The 24,631-nt window shown below is 45.8% G+C and overlaps 1 protein-coding gene across 1 annotated transcript; it reads right to left on the minus strand.

Moving 5' to 3' along the window:
* Window positions 1-2,373: 2,373 nt before the first annotated feature.
* Window positions 2,374-24,056, minus strand: nup214 (nucleoporin 214). Its single transcript, XM_037485055.2, is given in 37 exon segments — window positions 2,374-3,146; window positions 3,149-3,162; window positions 4,081-4,114; window positions 4,547-4,692; window positions 5,563-5,734; window positions 6,782-6,934; window positions 7,128-7,314; window positions 7,410-7,477; window positions 8,823-10,319; window positions 10,397-10,449; window positions 10,705-10,789; window positions 11,646-11,715; window positions 12,248-12,311; window positions 13,275-13,386; window positions 13,692-13,859; window positions 13,949-14,248; window positions 14,419-14,502; window positions 14,599-14,687; window positions 15,005-15,193; window positions 15,292-15,395; window positions 15,489-15,647; window positions 15,988-16,137; window positions 16,359-16,442; window positions 17,006-17,094; window positions 17,172-17,296; window positions 17,373-17,808; window positions 18,687-18,845; window positions 20,454-20,577; window positions 20,852-20,921; window positions 21,033-21,139; window positions 21,513-21,616; window positions 21,758-21,821; window positions 21,929-21,999; window positions 22,083-22,281; window positions 22,636-22,790; window positions 22,923-23,118; window positions 23,846-24,056. Coding segments are annotated over 37 exon segments (5,943 nt in total). The 5' UTR covers window positions 23,888-24,056; the 3' UTR covers window positions 2,374-3,126.
* Window positions 24,057-24,631: the final 575 nt, after the last annotated feature.

A 24,631-nucleotide genomic window follows, 5' to 3' on the forward strand; every position in this document is an offset into this window, starting at 1 on the left:
GCCTTCGGGGGCCACAGCGAGGGCTAATGTCAAGTGGGGCTTAAGATGCCGTCAGAGGAAACCACATGCTTCGGGTTTCACGTCCCCCCCCCCCGCAGGAGTTTTCCTGTATCGTTTTAGACGTTGCCCAAGCTTTACATTTGAATGGCTGAGAGGGGCGGTTTTTTTTGGGGGGGGGGAACTTTGTTGGAACGTGTTATCTTGAAACACCAAATGGAGTTGGATTTGAATAAAGCTCCTTTGAAGTACCAGGGTAAGTATGACACAGAACCACGTAATCCCTGCGAGTCAGTTAAAGACTGAGAGGCAGGTAAGCAGACGCTGGGGGGGGGGGGGGGGGGGATATTTAACATGCACGATGCTTGAGTCGGGGGCCGCTGTGACGCTCACGGCTGTGATTAGCATTCACCAAAGAATACACCAAGTAATCCTTTCCTTACATTGGCCTCTCACCGGTTAAAAGGGCCGTGGGAGAGCAGCTACAGAAGGGACCGACACACAGCTGGGGGGGGGGGGGGGGGGGGCAATGAGTGGGAACATAAACACGATTTAATAAAACTGACATTTGAAATTAGTATTGATTCATTAATTGTGACGAAGGCACATATTATGCAAACTACTCATGACTGTTGATCCTGATCAGACCAGATTTCTTTTCCTGTATTGGGAAGCAATCATGTAAGAGGCTAATTGAAAATATATGTTTAAGGGCCTGTAAAGGTACATTTTTTAGGTCAAAATAGGTTTAACCTGTGGTCCACAGAACTAAATAAAAAAAATCTGAAACCGAAGAGAGGGCTTTGAAAAACCCATTATTTCTGAAACGTATATATATACCAGTTTTAAATGACTTCCTCCTTCAGTATTTTGAGAGAAAATAAGAAAGACTAAATGCACTGAAAGATTGCTTACTATATTTCTGGCTTTCATTGCATTTTAAAGACCTCGACAACGGACTCCGGAGTGGTTGGAGCATGCCTCATCTGCACAATCGTGGCTATGCATTTATTCTGTTTGAAAGCATAGAAGCTTGCTAATAACACTTCCTGTGTCAAAGGTTACAAAGCTGGGAAGTTGGCACTAGAATAGAAAAGATGTTGAACAAGAGTCTAGCCTGCAAGGTGGCACTTAGGCACCTGCAGCTAAATGCTAACGTCTGCGAGCTAACAGGCTCACAATGACAATATTTGTCACTTATTCACCTTCCTGATCCTTTTTTCCCCTTCTTCTCCCTTATCCGTATGTTATCCTTAACCCTCCATTACTGGACCACGCAATCAGGCGCATGCACGGGAGACTCCTGAGTGAGGAGCATGGTGGCGTTTACCGCTGTTCATAAAGGAGGAACGCCTCAGTACCCAAAAGATGCACCCACTTACCACCCCCTCCTTCATGTGGAGGTGATGAATGTGCCAGCGAAGCAATGTCGGATGTTCTCAAGAGCCGCTAATCATCACTCACTCGGTGGTGGTGGTGGTGGGGGCCCAGAGAATGAAGATGTGGTGTGGGGGTGGGGAGGGTGGTTCTGACAAAGCTATTTTTAAATCTGGATTCCATGTAGACAGCTGCCGTCCCTCCAGAGTGTCGGTGAGACTTTCCATCACCGGGAGCAGAGGTTCCAGAGGTACGTGGCCCCCTGTTGGGTGTCCGTTTATATTCGTGCTGCAATAAACGACAACAGCAGCTCCGTCATTAATGCTTTCATAGGGGCCCAGTTGTGGATCGGGTGCAGAAAATCGCATAAGCTCATCCGCTTTAGCTGAAAGCATTACAGACTTTGGGCTCTAACTGCCCGTGTGCCGCTGTAATCCGCCTGCGTGTCCAACTATTAGCCTCCACCTGGGACATCAGGCCGAGCGGACGCTGATCAAACATCGTGAAAACGCTGCTCGTTACGCATCTGCGGAGGAAACCCCCCCCCCCACTAGCACATTTGTAATGCATCCGTAGTCATATCTACAAAGCCAGCAGCTTTCTGCAGGCAGGCTACTGGTATATATATCCAAAGATATATTAAAGACTTTTGACTATGGATTGGAACATTTCACCTTGTGGTTCAGGACACATTTTGTGAGCGATCAGGACCTTTGCCACATGTCCGGGGAGCGGGGGGGGGGGGGTAAAGATAAGGGTGCAGAGAGGAACCAGCCAAAGGCCGGGAATGGCATTCTGTCGATGGCGGCCGTATGCCACAACATTGAGCCTTTCGATACCCAACCCAACCCCCCCCCCCCATCAGGCATTCTCCCACGGCCCAATTTAGGCCTGTGTGCGAGTCAATGAATCCCTCAGTGAAGATGGAGGAATGAGTTGCATATCCAGGGTTTAGCATGAATTAGTGAGGCGCGTGCACGGGGCTGCAGGGCTGGCTGCCATGCCGCTCTTCACGCCACCTCCAATTAGGCTGAATTTTGTTTGGCATGAATATCCTTCACAGTTGATTTTCCTCTGAATTAAGGGAATACTAAGCACCGCCATGCGCCGTTTTTCAACCGTGGTGCTGTGAAATTGTGTTACAATGCATGTCGAGGGTGCCACATAATGTATCCAAACTAGCATGCTGAAGGCGTTAGATCATTTATATGAATGAAAGAATGTAAAGAGACACATTAGACATTATAAATGAGCAATTAACTGCAATAAATACAATTTTGAAGAGACAAATTATTTATTTCCAAATATGTGCTATATTTACTGCAAAAATAATCTCAAGAGAATATAGAACCTTTATTCACCATTGACCACAAACAGTTTAGCATATGGGATTGTTTCATTTGGTAAATTCTACATGGTTGTAAAAATATTTATTCACAACCAGCCTGACGCAAAAGGAAACACATTCAAAGAAAGAACTAAACTGAAGATGGTTGGTGTATTTCTGTGGTTAAAAGTGAATAAAACGTAAAAATGCGTGACACAGATTGAACTAGAAGCCATGAATTATATGACAAAGAATGATTTTAATGAAATCTTTTTAAAAGCTGGTTAAAAACTAGAAAAGAAAATGCATGCATTTCTTTTAATTGTTATTTATTTATCCCAAATGCAAACACAATCTTCGCCCTATCCCTTCACCAACCATGTGGCACAGAGAGCTTGATTGCAGTGAGGTGGAGTTTACTAAAACTAGCTTCTCCAACTGGCAATGTCTGTGGACTTGATCTGGAAGAAGAAACGACAGACAAAGCAGAGGGGAGAGATTATTGAGGAGAGTGCACCAGTCGTTGTGTTATTAGATTCATCACAAGCTATGTACAATTTCCCCTTGACGTTGTGATGCTGCCATCTACTTATTGCATTTCAATATTTCCATCAGCATGTGATGATTATGGCTTCAATAAAGTGTTGGCACAACAAAAACGGATATTAGGTGATCCGCAGCTTCGTTTATTTGAATAGGACCGAAGAGAGAGGTTTTGAATTTTAAAGGATTGAAGGGTATAAACAATTAAAAATGAAAACCAAAAACATAAATATTATTTCACTCATCAAATTAAAAAAATATAAATTAAAATAAAATATGAGATGCTTGTTTTGGATTAACAAAAAAAAGAAAGTAATCCATTGAATGAGTTCAGTTTAGCAAAGAAGCGCGGATATGAATGTGTGCGATGCAGGGAGGTCACAGAAGAACAACTGAGATAGACGGAGAGGGGGATTATTAACAGCATATGCACACGTCCAATAGGCTAACACCTCGCCTCCCAACACTCCTGAGTGCATTTCACTGGAACACACCCCGGGGAACTAGGGGCTGCTTTGTGACACACGGCACCAAATTGAGGGCGAAGCAACGGAGGAGCGGTAGGAAGTGGGCCTGAGGGACGAACCAGCGAAGAGAAGAATCGGCAAGATGAGAAATAGATAATAAAAACACGTGAGGAAGCGCTTAGAGAGCGTTTAATCATGTACATTTCCTCTTAATATTGATTGACATTTCTAAGCAAAAATAGGTATTAAATCCAAGATGTTTTATGGGGAACTGTGTTGGGTAGAAAGATGTGAGGGGGAACACAGAGGGTCCACTGGATCACACACAAAAAGACATTGATTCAAAGTAGATCCAATGACCACACTCACTGGTTTGTAGATCCAAATGTGTTTCCGGAGAATCCTGACAAATGAAATAAAAAATAAAAACAGTTATTTATTATTTGATTGTGATTAAAAGAAACAATATTCATGCGATTTTCATTTGACAGCATCAGTTATCTATACCAGACAGATGTAGTGCGTTTATAACAGAATCTGACACTAAAGGATAGAGACAGAAGGTATAGAAATATAATATTGGTAAAAGGAACCATTGGATAGTCTGATGGATTAGTATTTTACTCATTTGACTATTTCAATAATTAATCACTCCTATCTGCATTTCAAAACATCCCAAAATCTCCACTACAATCATGAATGAAAAATACTGGACCTCGGATCTCAAAAAGCTAGAAAACGCTTTATCGCCATAACGATTAAAGTCCTTCTGATGGAGGAGAGCAAGCGGACATTTGGAGAGCGAATGAGGGAAGGAAGGCCTCCGTGGTCTCACCTCCCGCCTGTGGCTGCTGTCCAAAGCCAGAGAAGCTGCTGGGCTGAGTGCCGAACCCGGAGCCCTGTTGGGCCATGGCGCCGAACGACGGAGCGCTCTGATTGGCCAGAGCGCCGAAAGACGGGCCGCTGGGGGGCGGGGCAAACCTGAAAACGGAAGGCTCGATGCGGTTAGCCGTAACAACAAGCTACGATTGCTACAATGCGCAAATAATCAATATCCAATATTGAGCGGCACAACATTTTTGATGATTTTGCAGCACTGCTGAAAATAACTTAGCTAAGAAAGAGACTACAAAAATGTATATATACCTTTTCCAGATGCTACTAAGTAAACATGCTACGAGGCAGAGAGTGTCAGATGGTGTGTGTGTGTGTGTGTGTTTGGATTTCGAGGGGGGGGGGGGGGGGGGGGGGGGGGGGGTTTAGGAGGTAATCCCACTCCCCTTGACTCCCAAGGGAGAGAATGGGGAGAACAAGCAAAACAGAGGGGGAGGCAAGCGGGCGAGGCCGGTTTAATCTGAGGGCAGCATGAGCCTGGAGTGAGATTATCTGGGGGAAATAATCTAGTTCTGCACAGCGGCCCAGAGTTTCGGGCACATAGCCACGCTCAGAGTAAAAAAGAAAGAAAAAAAAGGAGTAACCCCCCCCCCCCCCCCCCCCACACACACACACACACACAAACACAATTGAACAAAGAGCCGGAGAAATCATTTAAAAGCAAAATATGAATAATAGATGCACCAGTTTAATAGGGCTGTGATTCTATCAATTTAAACAGTACCGACTGATTGGAACTGGAGTGGCAGCAGTTCACTGCTTTCACGGTTTGAATTGATTCAAAACAATTATGTTATAGGTCAGATTTGTTCAATCTTTATATGAAAAATTTAAAGTCCTACTGTATCGACACGTCGAGTCGAGACGTCCTCATAATACCAGCAAACCTGATCCTGACCTTTTTTTGTGTGTTTTAGTTGGCGTCAACGTTGGCTAACAGAACATTAACTTTCTTACCCAAATCCTCCCATATTGGCGGCCGTGGTTCCCTCTCCAAACACCTTCCCCGCGGAGGGGACCATGTTGTTGGGGAAGGAAGGGCTCGAGCCAAACGCCGCTGCGGAACCAAATGCTTGGGAGCTACCAAAGGAAGGAGGGCTACCAAACACCGGGGCGCTGCCGAAGCCACCTGCGGGGGGGGGGGAGGACGACGGAAAGGGTTTGGGAAGAGAAACCAGAACATCTGCACATGGACATCGGCACCGTTTCCACACGGAGAAGAAAGTCGGGTGTGACGGTATACATCTGTTTCTATTGTACTTCACAAGAAGACATGTGAACCTGGTGACCACGGTAACAACAACGTACACAGTGACAGGTTAAAGACTGCATGAACAAGTCGCACCACCTCAAAGCTATGGAGGTGGGTGTCCGGATAGGCGGAGGAGGAGGTTTACTGAAATTACAGCCTGGCTACCAGCATTGGCCCAATAAATAATTTAGCGAGCTAATGTGACAAGATTACATTCCCTGTACGTAGGCCAGTGGCAGCGCATTAGTGTGCCGAGTGGAATTTATCTACCAGTAGATCTTCGCAACAGCCCGGGACGGCCGCCGCAAATACCAAGAATCATTGATTTATTCATTTGACAGAGAATTGAAAAACAATAAATCCATTTTTAAAAAAACAAACAAATAAAATGGACATGAACTCAATTTAAATCTAAAAGGTATCTATTTGGGAGGGACTTCAGTCCATTCTTAATGCTCAAACTACGGCTAATTTTGGTGGAATTTTAACAGTGCATACCAGGCATAGTGGATAGTTTAGAATGTGGGAAATATCAAAATGGGCTAAATTTCCAACGTAACTGACAAATTATTAACGTTAAATAAAAAAATGAAACTGAGGTAACACTGCGGCAGGCAGTGACACATCACGACTATCTCACTTTCCACTCCGCTGGGGTGAGCAGATAAGAGCACTCGCTGCAGCTCAGGTGTCGGCAAATGACACTGGGTTTACAAGCCAAGGATCGCTATTACAGCCTTGCTGCCATCAGTGAACCTCATACATCCCTAAACCAGCAGCAATATCAGATATAATCTGAACTCCAAGGACTCATGAACGGCATGGGAACGAGTTTTGGTCTGAAAACGTCTTCACAAGCTCATGGGAGTAGGGCGAGCCAATAGGGACTGTCAGAACAAAAGGAATGGTGGGGGACGGCCATACCGGTTTTGGTTGGAGAAGAGAAGGAGCCGAATCCCTGGGACGCAACGCTCCCCGCACCGGTGCTGAAGGTCCCACTCGCCTTCTGCTCCCCGAAGGACGACTGTCCGAAGCCAAAGGTCTTGGCGCTGCTGCTCCCAAACAAGGTGTTGGCACCTAGAGGAGATCGAAGGGTCCGTTTTTACGCGGTTTAACTCGAGGCATCGTCCGTGCCGGTGCAGTAACAAAGTATACGGTGAAGAAGCAAAACAGGGAACGCCATAAAAGCCAACCTCCTCGATGCCGTAATTGTAAACTCATATCTTTGGATGTACATTAAGTTGCAGAAAGAAAGGAGTTCTCTTCGTACCCGTCTGAGCGGGCTGCCCAAACCCTCCGGTGGGGGCGCTGGTTCCAAACGGGTTCTTGTTGGCAGCGTCTTCGCTCGGTTTGCCCCCGAGGCCCGTGAAGAAGCCCCCGCCGGCGGTCGACGCCGCGCTGGCTGCATTCAACCCAAACAGGGAGCCACCAGACGACGGCTGCTGCTGCTGCTGCTGCTGAAGCCACCGGGAGATGAATGTGAGCTAGTTAGACACGGTTCGCTCCATCATTCAAATCAAAATATAGTTCAAAACAAATCATGGGATGATACCTGTCCGAATACACTTCCGCTGCTCGCTTGTTGGCCAAACACGGGGGCGGCGGTAGAGCAGCCGAAAGCTGTGTGACGAGGAGGAAAAAAGAGCGACAGAGTCAAGGACGGTGGACGCGCCAGGAGCGTAGGAATGTTCGAGCGGCTGCTACGCATCTTCCTCCTCCCCACCACCACCATCCCTCCTCCCCCCCCCCCCCTTTGTGTTTATAGGTTCACTTGGGAAAACTCTGAGCTCCCTGAAAATGTGCAGAGAAGTCAAAGGCTGCGTCTTACTGCTGAGCTGACACATTAGCGTCAGCTGTCCACAGACCCTTCCCCTGCTATGCTGAGTATTCAGAGAATCTCTGGGAATGCGACAACTCCCCTCGTGCCACCCTCTTCACTCCGGCCCGATCCACCCAGACGGGCCCAATGAAAAAAGAGACAATTAATGGTCCTCTCCGCTGCGACATTTAGTCCAAGTGTCACATTGGACTTGCGGCAGCCAAAATACGTGCCGGCTGGCTGGTCAACTTCAGCGCTGTGAGACAGACCCAACAAGAGTTAGGGGTTCACTGGCGTCGGCGTAAACGGCGTCGAACACAGGTTTGTGACTCTCTGGTTCGGATTCGGATTGGTAAATGTCCCACTACTTCCGAAAGACAACGCTGTCTCCGACTGACTTGTTTTTATGGCTGACTGGTCTGAAATTGGAGAGCCTTGCGTATCTGATGCCTTTGAAAGCACTTCTTCTGATGTATAAATAGCCAAAGGATTCCAATATCATTTTGGTCTGACACAGTGTTTTCAATGACAAATGTAATCGCTTTGGACAGTCAGTTTCAATGAGGCATTAAAACTATAATTTGTAGATACGATAGAAAAAAAGACAACCAAAAAAGAATATCATACAAATTATAAAAGCATGGAAACACAATCTAGGTAAAAGGGAATAGGACAGATATTTTTCCCTAGTTTGTTCCAAATGAAGTCAATTTAAATGTTTTCCTTTCCATTCTTTCCTCTGCTCTTCACCTCTGGCTTTTACTGTAACAGTGCTGCACCATGCGTTGGTTTGTGCGCTCTCTGGGAGTTGGTTTAGATACTTTTCCAAAGATCTCGTGGGAGAAGAAGCTCCAACGTGACATATTCCTTCTAAATAATTGATTATTCCTGGATTTATATCAATAGCATAAGCTTAGAAATGTGTTAAATAGCAGCTCCAGCTCAGTTCAATCTATCATATCCAACATTAAAGGTAGATATAAACCTTAGATTGGACAGTGTCTTCATGGCTACCCAACGCCAGAGATCCTGATTACTTCCAATAGTGAGACTACCATCAAATCCCACGGACATGTTTTTTTTTTATATTTTTACTCAAATAAAACCGTTGGCTGCTGGTGAGAAATGAAACACAAACTCGCTCACCTGACGGCTGTCCAAAGCTGAATCCTGTGGACGAGGACGTGGTAGTGTTGCTTCCGAACACGGTCCCTTGCCCGAATCCCGAGCTCTGACCGAATGCCGGCGCTGTGGTTTGTCCAAACAGCCCAGAGCCGGCGCTGCTGGCCGCGTTGCCGCTGCTCGTGCCAAAGGAGAAGGAACTGGCATCGGTAGCGGTGGCGGCTCCAAAAACACCTCCTCCGGTAGTCGCGCTGCTCGAAGCGGCTCCGAATGCCGACTGGCCGAAAGAAAAGCCGCCGGGCGCTTCGGCGCTGCTGGCGGGTTGACCAAAGCCGCCCGCCTGGCCGAACATGGACTTGCCAAAACCGGTTCCGGCTGGCGTACCGAAGGCAGCGGAGCCAAAGCCGGTGGACGCTGGGGCGGCTGGCGCTGCGGGGGCCGGAGGAGCGGCGGGTTGCCCAAACACAGTCCCCCCAGCTGCGGTTGTGGCGCTGTTAACGGTCAGACTGGGTGTGGTGGCTGCGGCGGGCGAGGTGCTGATCACCGGGATGATGCCGAGGGAACTGCTGTCTGTTGTTGGGAGAGCAGGTTGAGCGAAAATGGAACCCGGTTTGTCAGAACCGGGCAGCTGGAATGCTGCTGGCGCGACCTGGGGGACGGGGGCTGCAGCAGCGGCGGCGGCGGCGGCGGGCACAAAAGCGACGGGGGTGGCGGCGCTGTCCGGCGTGGGTTCTACTGCGGGAGGCGCACCGGCCAGTGCTGGAGCGGCCGCCTCGGTCGGTGCAGTGGTGGAGGAGGGGAGGTTGGCGGGAGGGCCGGTCGTGGCCAAAGGAGGTGCGGGTGCTGACGCCGCAGCCGCCGGGGTTTCCGTCGAGTCCGCCGCCGCAGGCTCGGGCATCGCAGGGGGGCCGGCGCTCTCTACAGCCGGTGCGGCGGCGGGTTGTTTTTCGGGGGGCGGCGTGGGCTTGGCGGGTTGCGCGGGCGCTTTGGTTTCCTCGGAGGAGTCCGGAGACGCCGCGAGGAGGCTACCGAAAGCCGAGGCCGCCGAGCCGGACGACTGGGGAACGGAGAAGGCCTGCTTGGGGTTCGGTTCGGGGGGCTTGAACAAACTGCCCGAGGCGGCGGCCCCCCGGGACAAGTCTGCCGCCGTCGAATCGTCGGCGGCCTTCGGGGCAGCGGAAGCGAAGCTAAACTGCGGGGCGCCCTTCCCCGCGCCGAGGTCCCCGAAGGCAAACGTGCCGGCGGCCGGTTTGGCGGCAGAATCTTTACCCTCCTCTCCGTGGCCCACGCGCAGCCCGGAGAAGCTGCCCAGAGTCTCTCCGCCAACGGTCTTGAGGGGCTGTGGCTCTAACCTGAGGGCAGAGGCCGGCTTGTCCCCCGAGGCGTTCAGAGGCAGGGTGGGGGACCCGCCGCCGAGGGCAGGGGACACGGATTTTGGGGTGAGGGCGAATGGCTCTTCTCCACTTTGGGCAAACAAAATCTTGCCATTTCCACCAAAGGAGAATTTAGCAACGTCTTTCGCTGGGGAGACAGAAGAGGACAACGATGAGCGTGTGGACATTCGACGAGCCTTAAAGCAAATTGCTGCATCCTCTTACCTTGTGACATTCCAGCTCCCTGAGTTACAGAAGCAAAACTGAAGCTTGAAGACCTGCAAGAGAGAATTCAAGTCACAATGAACTTGCTGCAGAATTAAAATCAATACCCAATGATGTGGCAAATGGCTAAATGCAACTAATTGCTACTTCCTGGCACAAGCCGGTGATGAAATGCTTTTTTTTTAAAATTACGCCAGGTGTTGAGTAGTTGACCCAGATCGCATTTGATTGGATAAATACATTAATGATATACTATACAACATTTTATTTGACATTTTAAAATGCATTAAGTGTCATAATTGACTCACCCTGACGCAAACGAGAAACTTTTGCTGGTGCTTTGCTCGGCTGAGAAAGCAGAAGGCCCGGAAACCTCAGTTAAGGACGATTGACCTGAAAGACACAGAAGTTTACACTTTGTTCTTATCTACAGTGTGCACATTGATTAGAGGGAAAGAAATGTCAATCCCTTGAGATCAACCACTCCAAGTCAACTGGCAATGTGTTGCCATGACAACACACTTATTTTTTTAAACTACAGTTTCTGCTGGATGTGTAAAATCTATTTAGTTAATTAAAGAGAGTCATCTCATATTCAAATCCATTACTTCAGGTGGCCAGAAGTGAAGGAGATTCAGAGACGTTGGCGTTAAGTATCCCGTATAAACTGGGTGTCTGCAAATGTTTTAAATTGTTTTGTCAGGGTTGTAGATTGCAAGTTTTGTAAAGAGGTCGTAGCTTAACGTAACAATGCAAGTGAGGGAGTCTCGAGGGGAGGGGCCGCGATACGCAATTTCCACTGAAAAGAAGCTACGCTGCAGTCTCAACCCAGCATATGACGAAAGGCTAAAAAATACAGTTTGCTGTTTGAATTTCAAAAGATATATCAGTGCTCTTAATTGATTTAGAACAGCCTTGATGGCAGCACCGGTCTCCGTTGTCTAACACGTCGATGTACAGCTCGACACCTCCTCGCTGCCGATTGGTTTATCGTTAGTCCGCCACCGGATTACTTAGAAATCACTAAATTGTCGTTCCATGTCACGATGCCGTGCAAATCTTTAGGCTCTAACTCAGTGGAGCAGGTGGATTAAAAGATCTGGACAAAGGTTAAGATGTTAATGAAGTCGATTCAAGTCTAACAATAAGAAAGTCAGTGTTTTTGCCCACGTCTTAAGAATTCTAAAGTTCTAGTTTTTTTGTGAAACCAAATTTGAATCAGAGCAAACTATGTCTAACCAGTTCTTACCAAAGAGGAAGCCCGGCGGTGCCGTGGTTGTTCCTTCAGAGGACATCTTCTGGATACCTTGAGAAGAATTCTGTACAAACAGTTTTAAAACAGCATAGGCAATTAAAGGTATATCCATTGTATGCAATAAAACAGTCATAGAGCAGGCTCCTTAGAACACAAATTAATATATATATATATATATATATATATATATATATATATATTGAAATCTCAGGGTGTTTATGTGCACCCATGTGGTTGGAGCTCGATGTGTTTTGGGTCATTTGCAACAAATCCAATAGTGACGCAGGTCTGTGCAAAGGAGTAACCGTGTCACCAAAGTGCAAATTGTAACACCTGGGATGGAACTGGGGCATTTCCCACCTATGTAGGTAATCGTCCGTCTTGGCATGTAAACCTGTCAGCAATCTGTCAGTTCTCACTAGAATTGCAGGGCGTGACTAATACTGAATGTGCACAATACTGTCATTATTTTCCTATGTTCCATTGTTTGAGGATATAGCTTACAGATCGGATGAGTCACTTAAATGGGGGGGCGTATATACAACGTATGACAAGATAAGACGGCTTGGTAAGTGATGGATAGATGTAGTACTCACACGTTTGGCCTGGTTGGACGAAACTGTTGGAAAGACGGGAGTTGCTGGATCTGGTGTTGATGAGCTGTGAAAAAAAAAAAAAAGTTTTTTTTATTTTTTATTCTGTCCACAAAAACTCACACCTCATAAGTTAGTGAGATGGAGTGTTCATGTCTGAATGAGGCCTCAACAAAACAAGCATTTCTGAGCTCTGTCTAAAAAAAATTTTTAACCGTGATCATGTGGACTTTGTATACAAATATATAGCTGGGAATCATTTGAAGAAAAATGTCTGAACCATTACACTACTGCGAGATAAAAGACTGTTGGAATCAGGGAAAAGCTCACATTCATAATCATCTTACTCCCACAATGCTTTGCTCGTTTGTTATTGCAAACAAGCTTTATTTGGGAAAAGCCGCAAGGACGGATTGCCCACCGAAATATCAAGCACAAAAAGTGGAGCACAGCCCAGTGAGGCAGAAAGATTAAGGTGCAGGAGACTGAAAGGGGCGCGTGAGTCATGCAGTGAATTAAGAGTCAAATGGATGATGGAATAAAATGAGACAGCTAGACTGTGTGCAAAGTGTAGTCCAGTCACACCGTTTTGTTTTGACTCGGTTCTACAGTCAACTGTCACGGCTTCATTTAAAATCCAGTGTGCTGGAGAAAAGTCATGACATAAAAATACAAGCAGCAGTGTTTTTGGCAAAGAAAAGATATCATGCACAATATATCAGAATAAGTGAGGTTCAGACACATTCAAAACAAATCCCAACCCCCCCGCCCCCCCCACACTCTCCCGAGGACTCATAGTGACAGACTGCCACTCTCTGAATTAAACACTATATGTTGCATATGGCATGTTTACATTTAGGCAGGAGGGATAAGATAGATGGACAGAATGAGTATTTTAAGACGTTACACACGACCATTATTAACCGTATTGCACTATGAAATGGGTGAGCACAAAAAGAGCAAACAAATGTATCTTTCATTGAAATATCAACTGTCTTTTATATCAAGACATAAGTTAACTCAACCTTACCTGACCATATTGGAAACCGACTTAGGAGGCCCCTTGTCCTTAAGCTCCTGGACATTGACCACCTGAGGTACAGTCTTCAGGGTGGACTCTGTCAAGGAAGTACTGACCACAGCTGGAAGACACAGAAATGAATATGAACAGACAGAAATATACACAAATACATTTACATTTAAAAAAGGAACATAGAAGGCATGTGTATTTAAACAAATTCCATGTATCCATGGTGATTTAAGCCTGGTTTGGATTTTACTGAAGTGGTTTAGGAAGTTATTATGAGCACATTGTGCTCCGACATTCCAGAAGTCTGTGTCTCCCTCTGGTGAATTGCAGTCGACACAGCACATAATAACTCCACGCATCTTACATTACCATTTAAAAATACACTAAGAAATCAGTCAAAAGTCATGCTCCCGCTACCTGTCTTCTGATTGGCCAGCTGCCGACGCAAAGCAGCCGTGGCCGCCGCCTGCTGGGCGGGGATGGTGACGGGGACGCTCCTCTCGGTCGACGGGGCTCCATGTTTTACCGTCTTTGTGGCGAGAGCCGTGCTGTCGGCCCCACAGAGGCTGATCTTATTGGCTGGAACTGAAACATGAAAAACAAAGCACGTTTGATGTGGCGTTAAAAAGCAGTCATCTTAAAGCGAGAGTGGGGAGAGGGAGTGGCTTACTCACCAGGGCTGGCAATGGGGCTGAGTCCAAAGCCAATGCCCTGCACTGAGGGAATTTTTGCTAAAGGGGTTGACTGGATGGCACCGAAGCCGGGGTGGATAGAGGGGGTCCTCACAACTGTGGGGTGACGGGGGCCAGAAAAGGACGGAAGGATGACCGGAAGGGGCTCCGGCAGTAGCTCCTCCTCTTCCTCCTCCAAGTCCGCCGGGTGAGGCTCCAATTGGGACAGCGAGGACGAAGAGCTCACATCGTCCAAGTCCTCGTAGTATTTTGGGGAAAGGAAGGCCGAGCGAGACAGGTTGGCTGGAGGAGAATAGACGGAGAACATTTAGTTCACTTATAACTATAGCTGTGTTATAGTCATTTTTTAAAAACAACTGGCATCGACATATATACATTTGTAGATACATCATGGGGCTCCCGGAATGAAAAATGTACAGTCCTAAAAATCAGTTTGTGCAGGGTTTGTGTACCTGGTGCAGTTGAGCGGACGGGAGGCATCTGTCCTTTTGAGAGGAAGTTACGCAGCTGGGACTGTTTCATCGGTGAGAACTTGACTGTTGGCGAAAAATTCATGTATAATTCATGTGTGTTTAAAAATGAGAAATGAGATATCCTTCATTTGTTTTGTTTTAAAAAATTGAGATCGATACCTGGAGACTTGGATTTGGTTTTGAGCGGGCTGGTGTCCAGCCTTGCGTTCAGCAGTGCGTCCCGTAAGCTCTCAAGCTCGCTCTCCAAACTGCCCAAAAAGAGGAGAAAACAGATGTTTACCATCTTTAACAAGAGCTGCTTACTGTGCACTGATGTGGATCATTCTGAAACTCCACATTGGAAGAAATTCTATATTATTCTTGGACAACAGTGATTATTTTGCAAGCTATTGCATCATACCGTTTTGGGGAATTTATCTAGCTTTAAAATCATTAAGAAAAACCTCCATATTCAAGACAATTTAAATCAAGGGCAACTTTAAATATGAAGTCTCCTCTCTCACGACCTAAAGTCTACAAAATGCACCACTGATCCCCACTCCTCAGTCTCTACTGCTGCTCCTACCCAGCAGAGGTCCCGGTAGCAGCAGCAGCAGCGCTGCGGGTGATGGTTGGGGCGGCGGCTTTGTTGTAGAGGCGCAGCGAGGTGAGCTGCTTAACCAACTGCTCCACTCGGTTCTTCTGCTGGTTGATGATGTAAAGGTTGTTGGCCAGGGTGGTGAACAGACCCTCCCGCCCCGGCACAGCCATGTGTCTGTGAAGAGGATGATTTCAGAACAAATGATACGGTCAACTTTAAACCCACCCAAGGCCTTCAGGATAAACTCAAAAACGGACAGTCTTAGTGCTTACTTCTGCTTTTTCTTCTTCTCAAGGTGTTTCTCCCACTCCACATCCAACACGTCGTTGACATCTTCCACAGCAAACGTGACATACTGGTAGAGCCTGCGAATCTCCTGAATAAGGAAAAATCAATAAATAGAATAAAAGCGTGCCGGGGACTCATTTAAAGGCTTCACAGAGAGTATCGATTCGTGCCAACATTTCACCTTGAGATGTTCCTCGCTGCGGGGGTCCAGAGGTTTTTTGTACAGCAGCTGTCTGTAATTTCTGTCTCTGCTCAGCTCGCTCTGGGCTTTGGCTTCTTCTGCCCCGGCAAAGCCCTCCAGCAAAGTAGTCTTCAGTGTGCCGATGTCCCCGTGGAGAGACTATGAATCAGAAAATAATGACCTCTAGATCAACAAGGAGACACCAAGAAGTAAACTTCAAACAACAAAACCAATAAATGAAACGTTACTGTTTTTGTCATTTGATCCTAAAATGTATTTTAAAAATCACACTAAAGGATTAGAAGACAGGCACCAAAAAACAAAGTGATACATTTAGTCTCCTCAGCCACAAGAGGGAAAGATTGTGCACACAGTCTTAAACCCCAGAAAACCTATAACGACAACTGCAAGACCATTGCCTTCCAGTAGGAAGCAGTTGACGGGTGAAGGATTTAGCTGGAGACAGTGATGAGGAAAAAAAAGAAAAAAAACATGTTACCTCAGTTGTTTCCTTAATCTCCAGGGTGAAAATATGGAAGTCCTCTGACTCCTTCCGCAGCTCCTTCATCTCGTCAATGGTGCCGACCTTGAAGTCAGCTCTTGCGCTTCGTGCCTTGAGATCATCCAACTCCTTCTGGAAGTGTGCAATCTGATGAGAAGACAAAGGTGTTTAGTTCCAAAACCAACGAGGAGGAACTGCAGCATAGTGGCGTACCAGAACTGCTAATCCGCTCCAAGTGTAGGCATGAGTTTTCTTTGTGCCTTTCAAAGTAGTATTTATGCAGTGTAGCATTTTCAATATGTAGCTGGCCTTATGCCCAATATCTCTACCCCATAGTAGTCCAGTGTGTACTGGAATGCATGTCTCACCTCCTCCAATATACCAGCCATAATGGGGTCAGCGTCTTTCTTTTGCTGTAGTTGCTTCTCCAGGGCCTTCACACTAACAGAGGCCTGCAGTGAGTCAAGGGAAAAAAGTACATGAAAACCTAAACCTTCGTAGGAAACACAAACCAACAAAAACACAAATGCAAAAAACTCTGTTATCAAATCAACACTTTGTCAATTTCCCGCACTGTCAATACACAAGTACAAGCTGTGCTTTCTCACTATGTCTTATCGAATACAGCCTGTTCTCTCACTCACACACACCTATTGTCACGGTCTCATTCGCTCTAGAATAAAATATTTGTTTGTTGCACTTTAGAATGTGTGAGAATCGCATAAGCTTTTGAACACATGCACTACTTCAAAAAGAAGAATGTTTCCATTTATGTAAAAAGTGTTATTGATAATGTATACTACAATCATTCTGCTGTTGTCTGATGGGAAAAGAAAAGCAATCCCTTTCATATAATAGCCTTTCGTTAAAATTCGATGCCCACTATGTTGCATGGTAAGCGTATTTCATGCCGATGGTCAATATATGTATTTCTTTATCAAATCATAAATTAATAAAGAGAGTATGGACTCAATGTATGAACAGATCCAAATCCTGCAAAATAAAAAGATGGGACCTGTGGAGTCTGGACACGGGGCTGGGGAGCAGGAGCAGGTTTCTGGACGACGGTGGCTGGTGTGCTGGTTTGAACCGGACGCACTGGAGCTGAGACACAACCAACAACCAATGAGAATGACACGCTTGTGGAAAGAAGACAGGTGAAGATACTGAGGCAGGCTTACGCAACACAGCAGGTGTCTTAGTGTACGAGGGTGGAGGGGCGGAGGTGGGAGCGACCAGTTTGGGCATCGAGGACTGGAAGGAGAAGGACTGTGGGGACTGTGCCGGGGTCTCCAGTGCTGAAAACCTTGGGAAAGAGCAAACGGATTTTTGGATGTCTACAAATGACAAGCTATTTAAATAATAGGTCATAGATGCTTTACCTCTCATTTAGATTAAGTTTTACTGCTGATGGGGAGGCAGCGGCGATGCTCTGGGGTGTCTGAGCGGCAACTGGTGCTGCCAGCGCGGAGGGTTTGACCGAAGGGGTAAAAGAAAACGCCGAAGGAGCGTCCGAGGGAGCCTTGGAGGTAAAGGAAAGGCCAAAACCCCCTGAACCAAACGACGTGGGTACGGCCATGGAGAAAGGCGCAGGGCCGGAGGTGGCGCATGTCGTCGGCACAGAGAAACTGAAGCTCGACGACGGTGCCACGGAGGACGCAGGAGCTGCGGGAGCGGCGCTGAACGGGGCAGCGAAGGAGGACACGGCGTGCGCCGCGGGGGTGGAAGCAGCGGCTGGAGCGAGACCAATGGTCGGGAATGTCGCCAGGGCAGATGGGAATGAGGCAGGCATTTTGGCTGGTTGGGCTGCCAGAGAACCTGTGAACAGAAAAGAAAAATTGGCTCTCATTTGACCCTCATTTCAAGTTGTGTCTACGAACAGAGGTTGCAAATTAGGCAGTTTCGCCCCAGAGACAAGACCTAGATCACATTTCTCACAGTTCGTTCTTTCTCTACAAAATGTGTCGAGTCGTTGAGCGATCAAAGTATTCACAGTATAGTCCCTGACCAAGACATCTGGTATAACCCTACAAAGGCAAGTGCACGTCAATTGAAAATCAACAAAAAACGAAAAAAATACATTTGCAAACGTCTCAAAGAAACAAACAATTGTTATGAATTATTCTTCAATCGCTACCCCTTATTTTATAACGTAAAGTGCAATAAGACCGTACTAATTGGAACATTTGTCTACCCATAAACCATAGCAATTGAGCAGCGGTTTCAAGTATGGCACAAAAAACATTTCTAGAGGGGATGATTTAGATAATTAGAGGATGAGTTGCAAAGAGCTTGGTAGATGTCCCAGGCGGCAAGAGGCTTAATCAGGATTGTGCACCCTTGTTTGGCAACGCCTTGAATCTAACAGGCTGCACACCAGCTTTATGTTAAAGAACTAAAATGTTGTGCCCAATAAAAGCCTTTCTTCCTTTAAGGCATTACAATAAACTTCATTCATTTTGTGCTGTGTTTGCTCTAATTGACAGGTGGCCAATGAAAAATACCGCTTTAAAAAACGAATGGGTGGCATGTCAGATGATAGTCCATGGACCTCACCAGCCTTCAACGGAACCACACCAGGAAATGGAGAATCTTACAAACACTGAATGACAATACTGCATTAGATGATTATCTCTTCACTGCATTGTTTGATTAAAAAAAGCGCCTACAACAGAGTGCTCCCGGCGCTCTCTTACCTGGCTTTGGCGCTCTCTCCCCCTCCAAGGCGAGGACGGTGGGTGCAGAGACCAGTTGCTTCACCCCGGGATTGAGGTTGAGCAGAGCGAATGGGCAGAGCAGTCCCTCGGTGGAAAGCATCAGCATCGTGGGCGCTGGAGGCACGGTCTTCTCGTCAGCTTTGAGAGGGGGGGGGGGGGAAATGGGACGCAAACAGTCAGACAGAGGGAATGTGTGGATGAAGAAAAGCTGCACAGGGGAAGTAACTCCCCTTGGTCTTCATGCCCACTGGTGGTCTCTTTAATTGCGAAAGCCTTGAAAACACTCTTCAGCTGTATGTTAGAGGTGTGATTGACCGTGGCTCATTCTGCCCCCCAGTGGTCAATACAAGCATACAGGTTTCAGTGTAAATGCGGCACACTGTGATGGTGTGCAGATGGTGTGCAGCCTTCCTAAGATGCCTCATCTGGTCGAACACACCACACCAAACGCTTTCCCGCCTTCTAAACCCAACATCTAAACTATGACAAATTTAAAGGTGCATTAGTCCGAACTGGAACCAGTCATTTCAGACACTCTCTCCGGCTTCCATTCCACAAATATAACCCTCACTGTCATCAACAGATGACAGCAGTGGCTGCCCTTTCAAAGTACGAAGTTCGAGTGTTTGCTTGTTTGCCACTGACTCACCGCTCTTCACTATTGTCCTGTACTTCAAATTCAATATGCAAACCCACAAAAAAGCATCATGGAATAATCTACAAAATAAGCAGACAACGCAAAAGGGACGAAAAAAAAAAAAAAACACCATCCCGTGTTCAGTCTGTTATATTTCAGGTGTGAAAACAATGGCTTAAAAGTAATGAGAAGCCCTACGAGTGACAGTGATGGAACATGCGGGGGAGGAACGTGGTAAACCTCATCAGCATTCTGCGACAGGATTGTCTGGGCTCCGTTGTTTGTTGTGGTCCTGTAGCCCGCCTGAGCCATTTTAATGAGGACATTTTTCCCTCCTCCACAGATAGCTGGTGTTTCTCCCCCTTCCCTTTTTATATCAGACTTATAATCGTGTCAGAATGTTGCCCCGATGGCAGGTTTGTGTGTTGCCGGGGAGGGAGTTCTTGGAGCGAGCAGGGAGATACGGGGCGAGACGGCAACAGCAGCTCTACGTGAGCGTCTAGCAGACTAAGCCATTTAAGATAAAACAGCGTACCGAGACGGGGGCTTATCTATATTATTTACGCATGCGGCACACAACACTGCAGTGGATGCTGTATGCACAAAGAAAACTGAACAGATTTAGGCTTCATCCGATCATTGAGGAAGTCCTGGACACAACGTTTTTTTGGAGCTTAAACAAATACAAAAAGGGAGGCAGTTCAAGACATCTGCTATCATTAAATTAATGTTAGCTTTGGGTATGAGAGAAACCTTCCAAATAAGACCTAGAAAAAAAAGACTACATGGAATCTGAGAAGACAAACATAGAAAGCCGCATTGCTTTGAAGTATTTTCAGTGAAACAGATATCTCATTCTTTACAGTTTGAAATACTCTAAGCTTCTGGGGTGGGCAGTATAGCCTGTAAAACTATGCTTAGACATAAAACTATTAAAATCCCTACAAAATCCTAAGAAGAGAGGATCCGCGGCCCAACAGTTGTAGTGTTGGCTTCGCCGAGGAGAATGACAGACACCCAGTGAGGACAGCTGGAGCGTTTTGTGTCCATGTGCAAATGTGGTCAGACAAGTGAAGCAGGGAAGTAGAGAGAAAGCCAAATCCACTCACTGATGTGGATCTCCTGCTGGCTGGTGTAGTCTATGGCTAAGCCAAGGGGCAGAGTGTCTTCATTCGTCTCAGTCACTGGAAGCTCAGCCCTACTTGCGTCTTCCAAGATCCACAGCTCCCAGGTCTGAGAGGACAACGATCGGTCATGGTCATCACAACAGCAGAAAGCAAGTGAACATTAATACTAAAAGCAAGTAATCGGATCAAAAATCAGTTTTTATGATAATCAGAATTCTACACTAAAAGGCCCAAGATAACATTGTTCATGTTAAAAAAAAATGTAAAACTCACAAGCTGGCCGTACTGTCCTTGAGCGCTACAATTGGTTGACACCTTTTATTTCTAGTTACTTAAACCTGTGATTTCAACAAGACGTTCCAGTTCCCTCAATGAAGTACCTTGTCCTCCGGTCTGGCAGCTATGACGCTGACTTCAATGGCTGCCGCAGAAGCAGCAAACACAACGTCCCTGGATGAAATAAGATGGGTGAGGCAAAACACAGATTCAACATGACATTGAAATAAATCCTAGTTTGCCGTGATGAACTACACAAGCACGATGCTTTTTATTTATTCTTACCAGTCCTCAACATGGTTGAGAAAGTAGTGGTGCTGTCGCTCAGTGCAGCTGCCGTACACCGTTTCACTGAAGTTCAGATACTTTGTGTCCACCTTCTCATCCTTTTTCTACAAAAAAAATTAAAATAAACACATTTGCTTAATGTACTCTGACAAAATGAAACCGATTAAACGCAAGTATGGTGGAAGCGTATCAGCTGCTTAAAACATTTTTCCTACCAGAAAGAACTACATACGCCAAGAAGTACATCCCGTTAATTGATTCAAAAAGTATTTTCTAGTGAGACAACTGGAATAACCATGAAGTGTAGTAAGTCGTGACCTCAGCAGCCACATGAAACCAACAACAGCCGTATGCTGCGTGGCTTTGTGGTCATTTGCATGAAGCCTCGTATTTAAATTAAAATGCTCACAGAGGCTGCGCATGGAAGCTACAGTGATGATGTGAATCCAGTGGACTGTGCATGTAGGGCCTACTCACAGGAAGGGATATCAACACTAGCTCAGGAGGGGTCTCCAGGGACCCATCTGCAGCAGCATATACCACTGCAAACACAAACGTTCTCAGCCACAGCACATCCAGAACTGTGAGAGACGCCGGGAAAGAGGCATTAGCTCTGGATTTCAGCTACATTACATGCATTATGCTGGTCATACTTTATCATCAAGCTCAGTTTGCAGCTGCACAACACAGATGTTAATACATTTTTACAGGATTGGCCTTACCTTTGACAGGTTGGTCAGAGGTGTAGAAGTGTGGACAAGGGACCCTTTTTTTTTCTTCCAGAGCCTTTTCAACAGAGAACAGAACATTTCAGTGACGCGTCGTTGAATGCTGCAGCTCTGATGGAGCAATGTGTGCTTTATTTCCAATAAAGGTGAATTAGGTTCACTCACTGGTGTATACTGACTGAATGTGGAATCCATTTTTCCAGCGGCAACTTGTTTTCCCTTCGGACTCCAGCAAACTGTGAAAAATGACAGAAAAAATGTATCTAGCAACAGATGTACGGAGAAGACGTGGAATCAGGTGCTACGCGCGTTCACTCACTACATGTGATGCCATTCGAAGCTGGTAGCTCGGCCTGCACCCTGACGGTGTCAGTAACATCCAAAATCATCATGCGCCCGTCAGACAGACAGACAGCCAACATGGATGCATGTCCAGGATTCCACTTCAGGTCCAGCACTACGGCGCCGGGGGGAACTGCTGGCAACAGTGATGCGAAAGGAAGCTTTTGTGGTCGTGCCTAGAAAGAAAATAATAATAAATGAATATGAAAATCGAATTCTCATTCAATTATTTCATAGACTATGTCCATCTGCAGTAGAGGTTTAAAAACTGTATTATTAAAAATGTTGTATATATTTTTGGACACAATAGGGTGAATTGAATTACAATTAATAAATTATTGGTGAAATAACTGCTGACGGTCAGGGTTATCCGAATATTAGGGCATCTGTGAGGCTGCTGAAAATGGACAGATCTGATCAACTAGGTCAGCTCATAGCATAAAACTCTCAAATGTCCTCTATTTCACATTGTTCATTTCAGTAATTGTTCCATAAATATAAATACAAATAAAAATTCCGAGAGTTGTCACCTTGTTCACGAAGGTGCGGACGTCATAGAACGTGATGGACAAAGCCGTCCCCGCAGACACGCCGCATACCGACAAAGTAAGCTCATCACAACTGAGAGCCAAGTGGTGCAGAGTCAGGTCCACCGTCACCTCGGCCAAAGCTGGTGTCCCCTCAACTAGGACATGTGATTGCGTAATATGAAAGGGACACGAATGGGGAAATAAGATGAGGTTTCTTTAGTAGCGATGAATAACACGCAGTGAAAACTAAATTGGATAATTATTCAGATTTAAGGTCATACACATACCGATTTCGTTGGCTTTGCCGTCAAATGCATTAGCAGTCAGAATGTCTCGGGTTTGGTAAACTTTGAATGTTTTGTTGAGCCCCACAAAAGTTAAACCAAATTTGTTTGAGATGGTGAGCAGACTACTTCGTTCTCTCGGCAGATCTTCAGCAGGGTCAAAGACTCTGGTTTTCTTCATCTGACGAAACTGAAAGTCCTGAAAGAGAAATACAAGTGTTGGATTTTACCTTCGGGGTGAAGCGAAAAAGATGAAAATGATATATACAATACTTTGTATGTCATTTAGCCGACGCTTTTATCCAAAGCGACTTACAATGAGTGCATTTCAACCACCACGTTGGTTTGGCAAATGTCACAGCCGGCTTTTCTTAAGCTTTTGACTTAAGTGAAGCTTTCCCTTTAAACAAATACAGCGGAGACTTTCAACTTTAATGGTTTGTGCACAACTCGGCTAGAATTCACGTTAAGTTACGCAGAATCAAAAATGAAAGTAATAATACATCTTGCTAATAAACCAGCTACGTTGGTAACGTCATGGTAACGTTGAGTTACTGAACACGACGAAGTATTACATTTCTTACACACACAGCATATGGTGAATTCATATAATGTCACGTGGACATTAATAACACACGTTGAGGATAACGTAACAAGACGTAACGTTGTCAACGGATGTGCTAACTTAGTAGCTAACACGTTAGCACAAGTAGCCGGCTCCAGAGTCAAAAGATGAAAGTGCATTATTCTTGACTCTAAACGTGACATTATGACACTGTTATTTGTTTCAACGTGATCAATGTGTCTCGTATTCGCTTAATGCTTTGTGCTAATGGTATCTTAATGGAAAATCAACTGACTGGGTGCTAGCAAACATTAGCTTAAACATGCTAACTTGTCAACACACTTCGCGGATAACCGCATACCTTCATTTCCCTCTCAGGGGGGGAGTCCGTGTCGTCACTCATTTTGAGGGACAGAAGCTGTTGCTTCTCCTCAAGATCTGTCGTGTTAGTTTATTCTTTTGTTGCTTGTTCGTGGGACAATTTCACCGATCTACATTCGTGTGTCAGCGCAGATGAACACACGCGCCGCGCGATTTTGTCATCAGAAAAGGCAACAGTTCCGAAAGGAAGACGAGTCGATGCCAGAGTACCGTGAGCTCGAACTCGATTAAACATCCTTATATAACACGTGACGTTTTCTGACCCCCCCCCCCCCCCCCCCCCAAAAAACCCCTAACCCACTATTACCAAGCCATTACTCCACCGCGAGGATTAGGTTAAAACCGATGTAATAATAAAAACTTTGATTAAATCCGTCAAATAACATCATGACAAATAGGAAAGCATAGAAGCCTCGCAGCATAGTTAAAAAGGGGAAAACAAAATAAATATAGTCTCTTAATGAGTTCTAGTAAATTAAGATTGACTAAATAATTAAATACGGTAAATGTTGGCTATTTATGCTTTTGGTGAAATAATTCGTCGTTTTTTGCCCAAAAAAGCACAATTCCATCGTTTTCCGCAACATAAAAATCTATATAATTGACCCGGACGGAAATCCTAAGGATTGTGATTTACAAACTTTTGTCAAGTTGATGTAATCCCCCCATTGAAAATATGCTATATCTTATGTGATTCAAAATGTAACCGATTTTAATAATACATAACAATAAAAGAAACATCGACATCTCTTTTGTTGTTAAGGGT

Source organism: Pungitius pungitius, chromosome 18, assembly GCF_949316345.1.
Source record: "Pungitius pungitius chromosome 18, fPunPun2.1, whole genome shotgun sequence".
Taxonomy (NCBI): domain Eukaryota; kingdom Metazoa; phylum Chordata; class Actinopteri; order Perciformes; family Gasterosteidae; genus Pungitius; species Pungitius pungitius.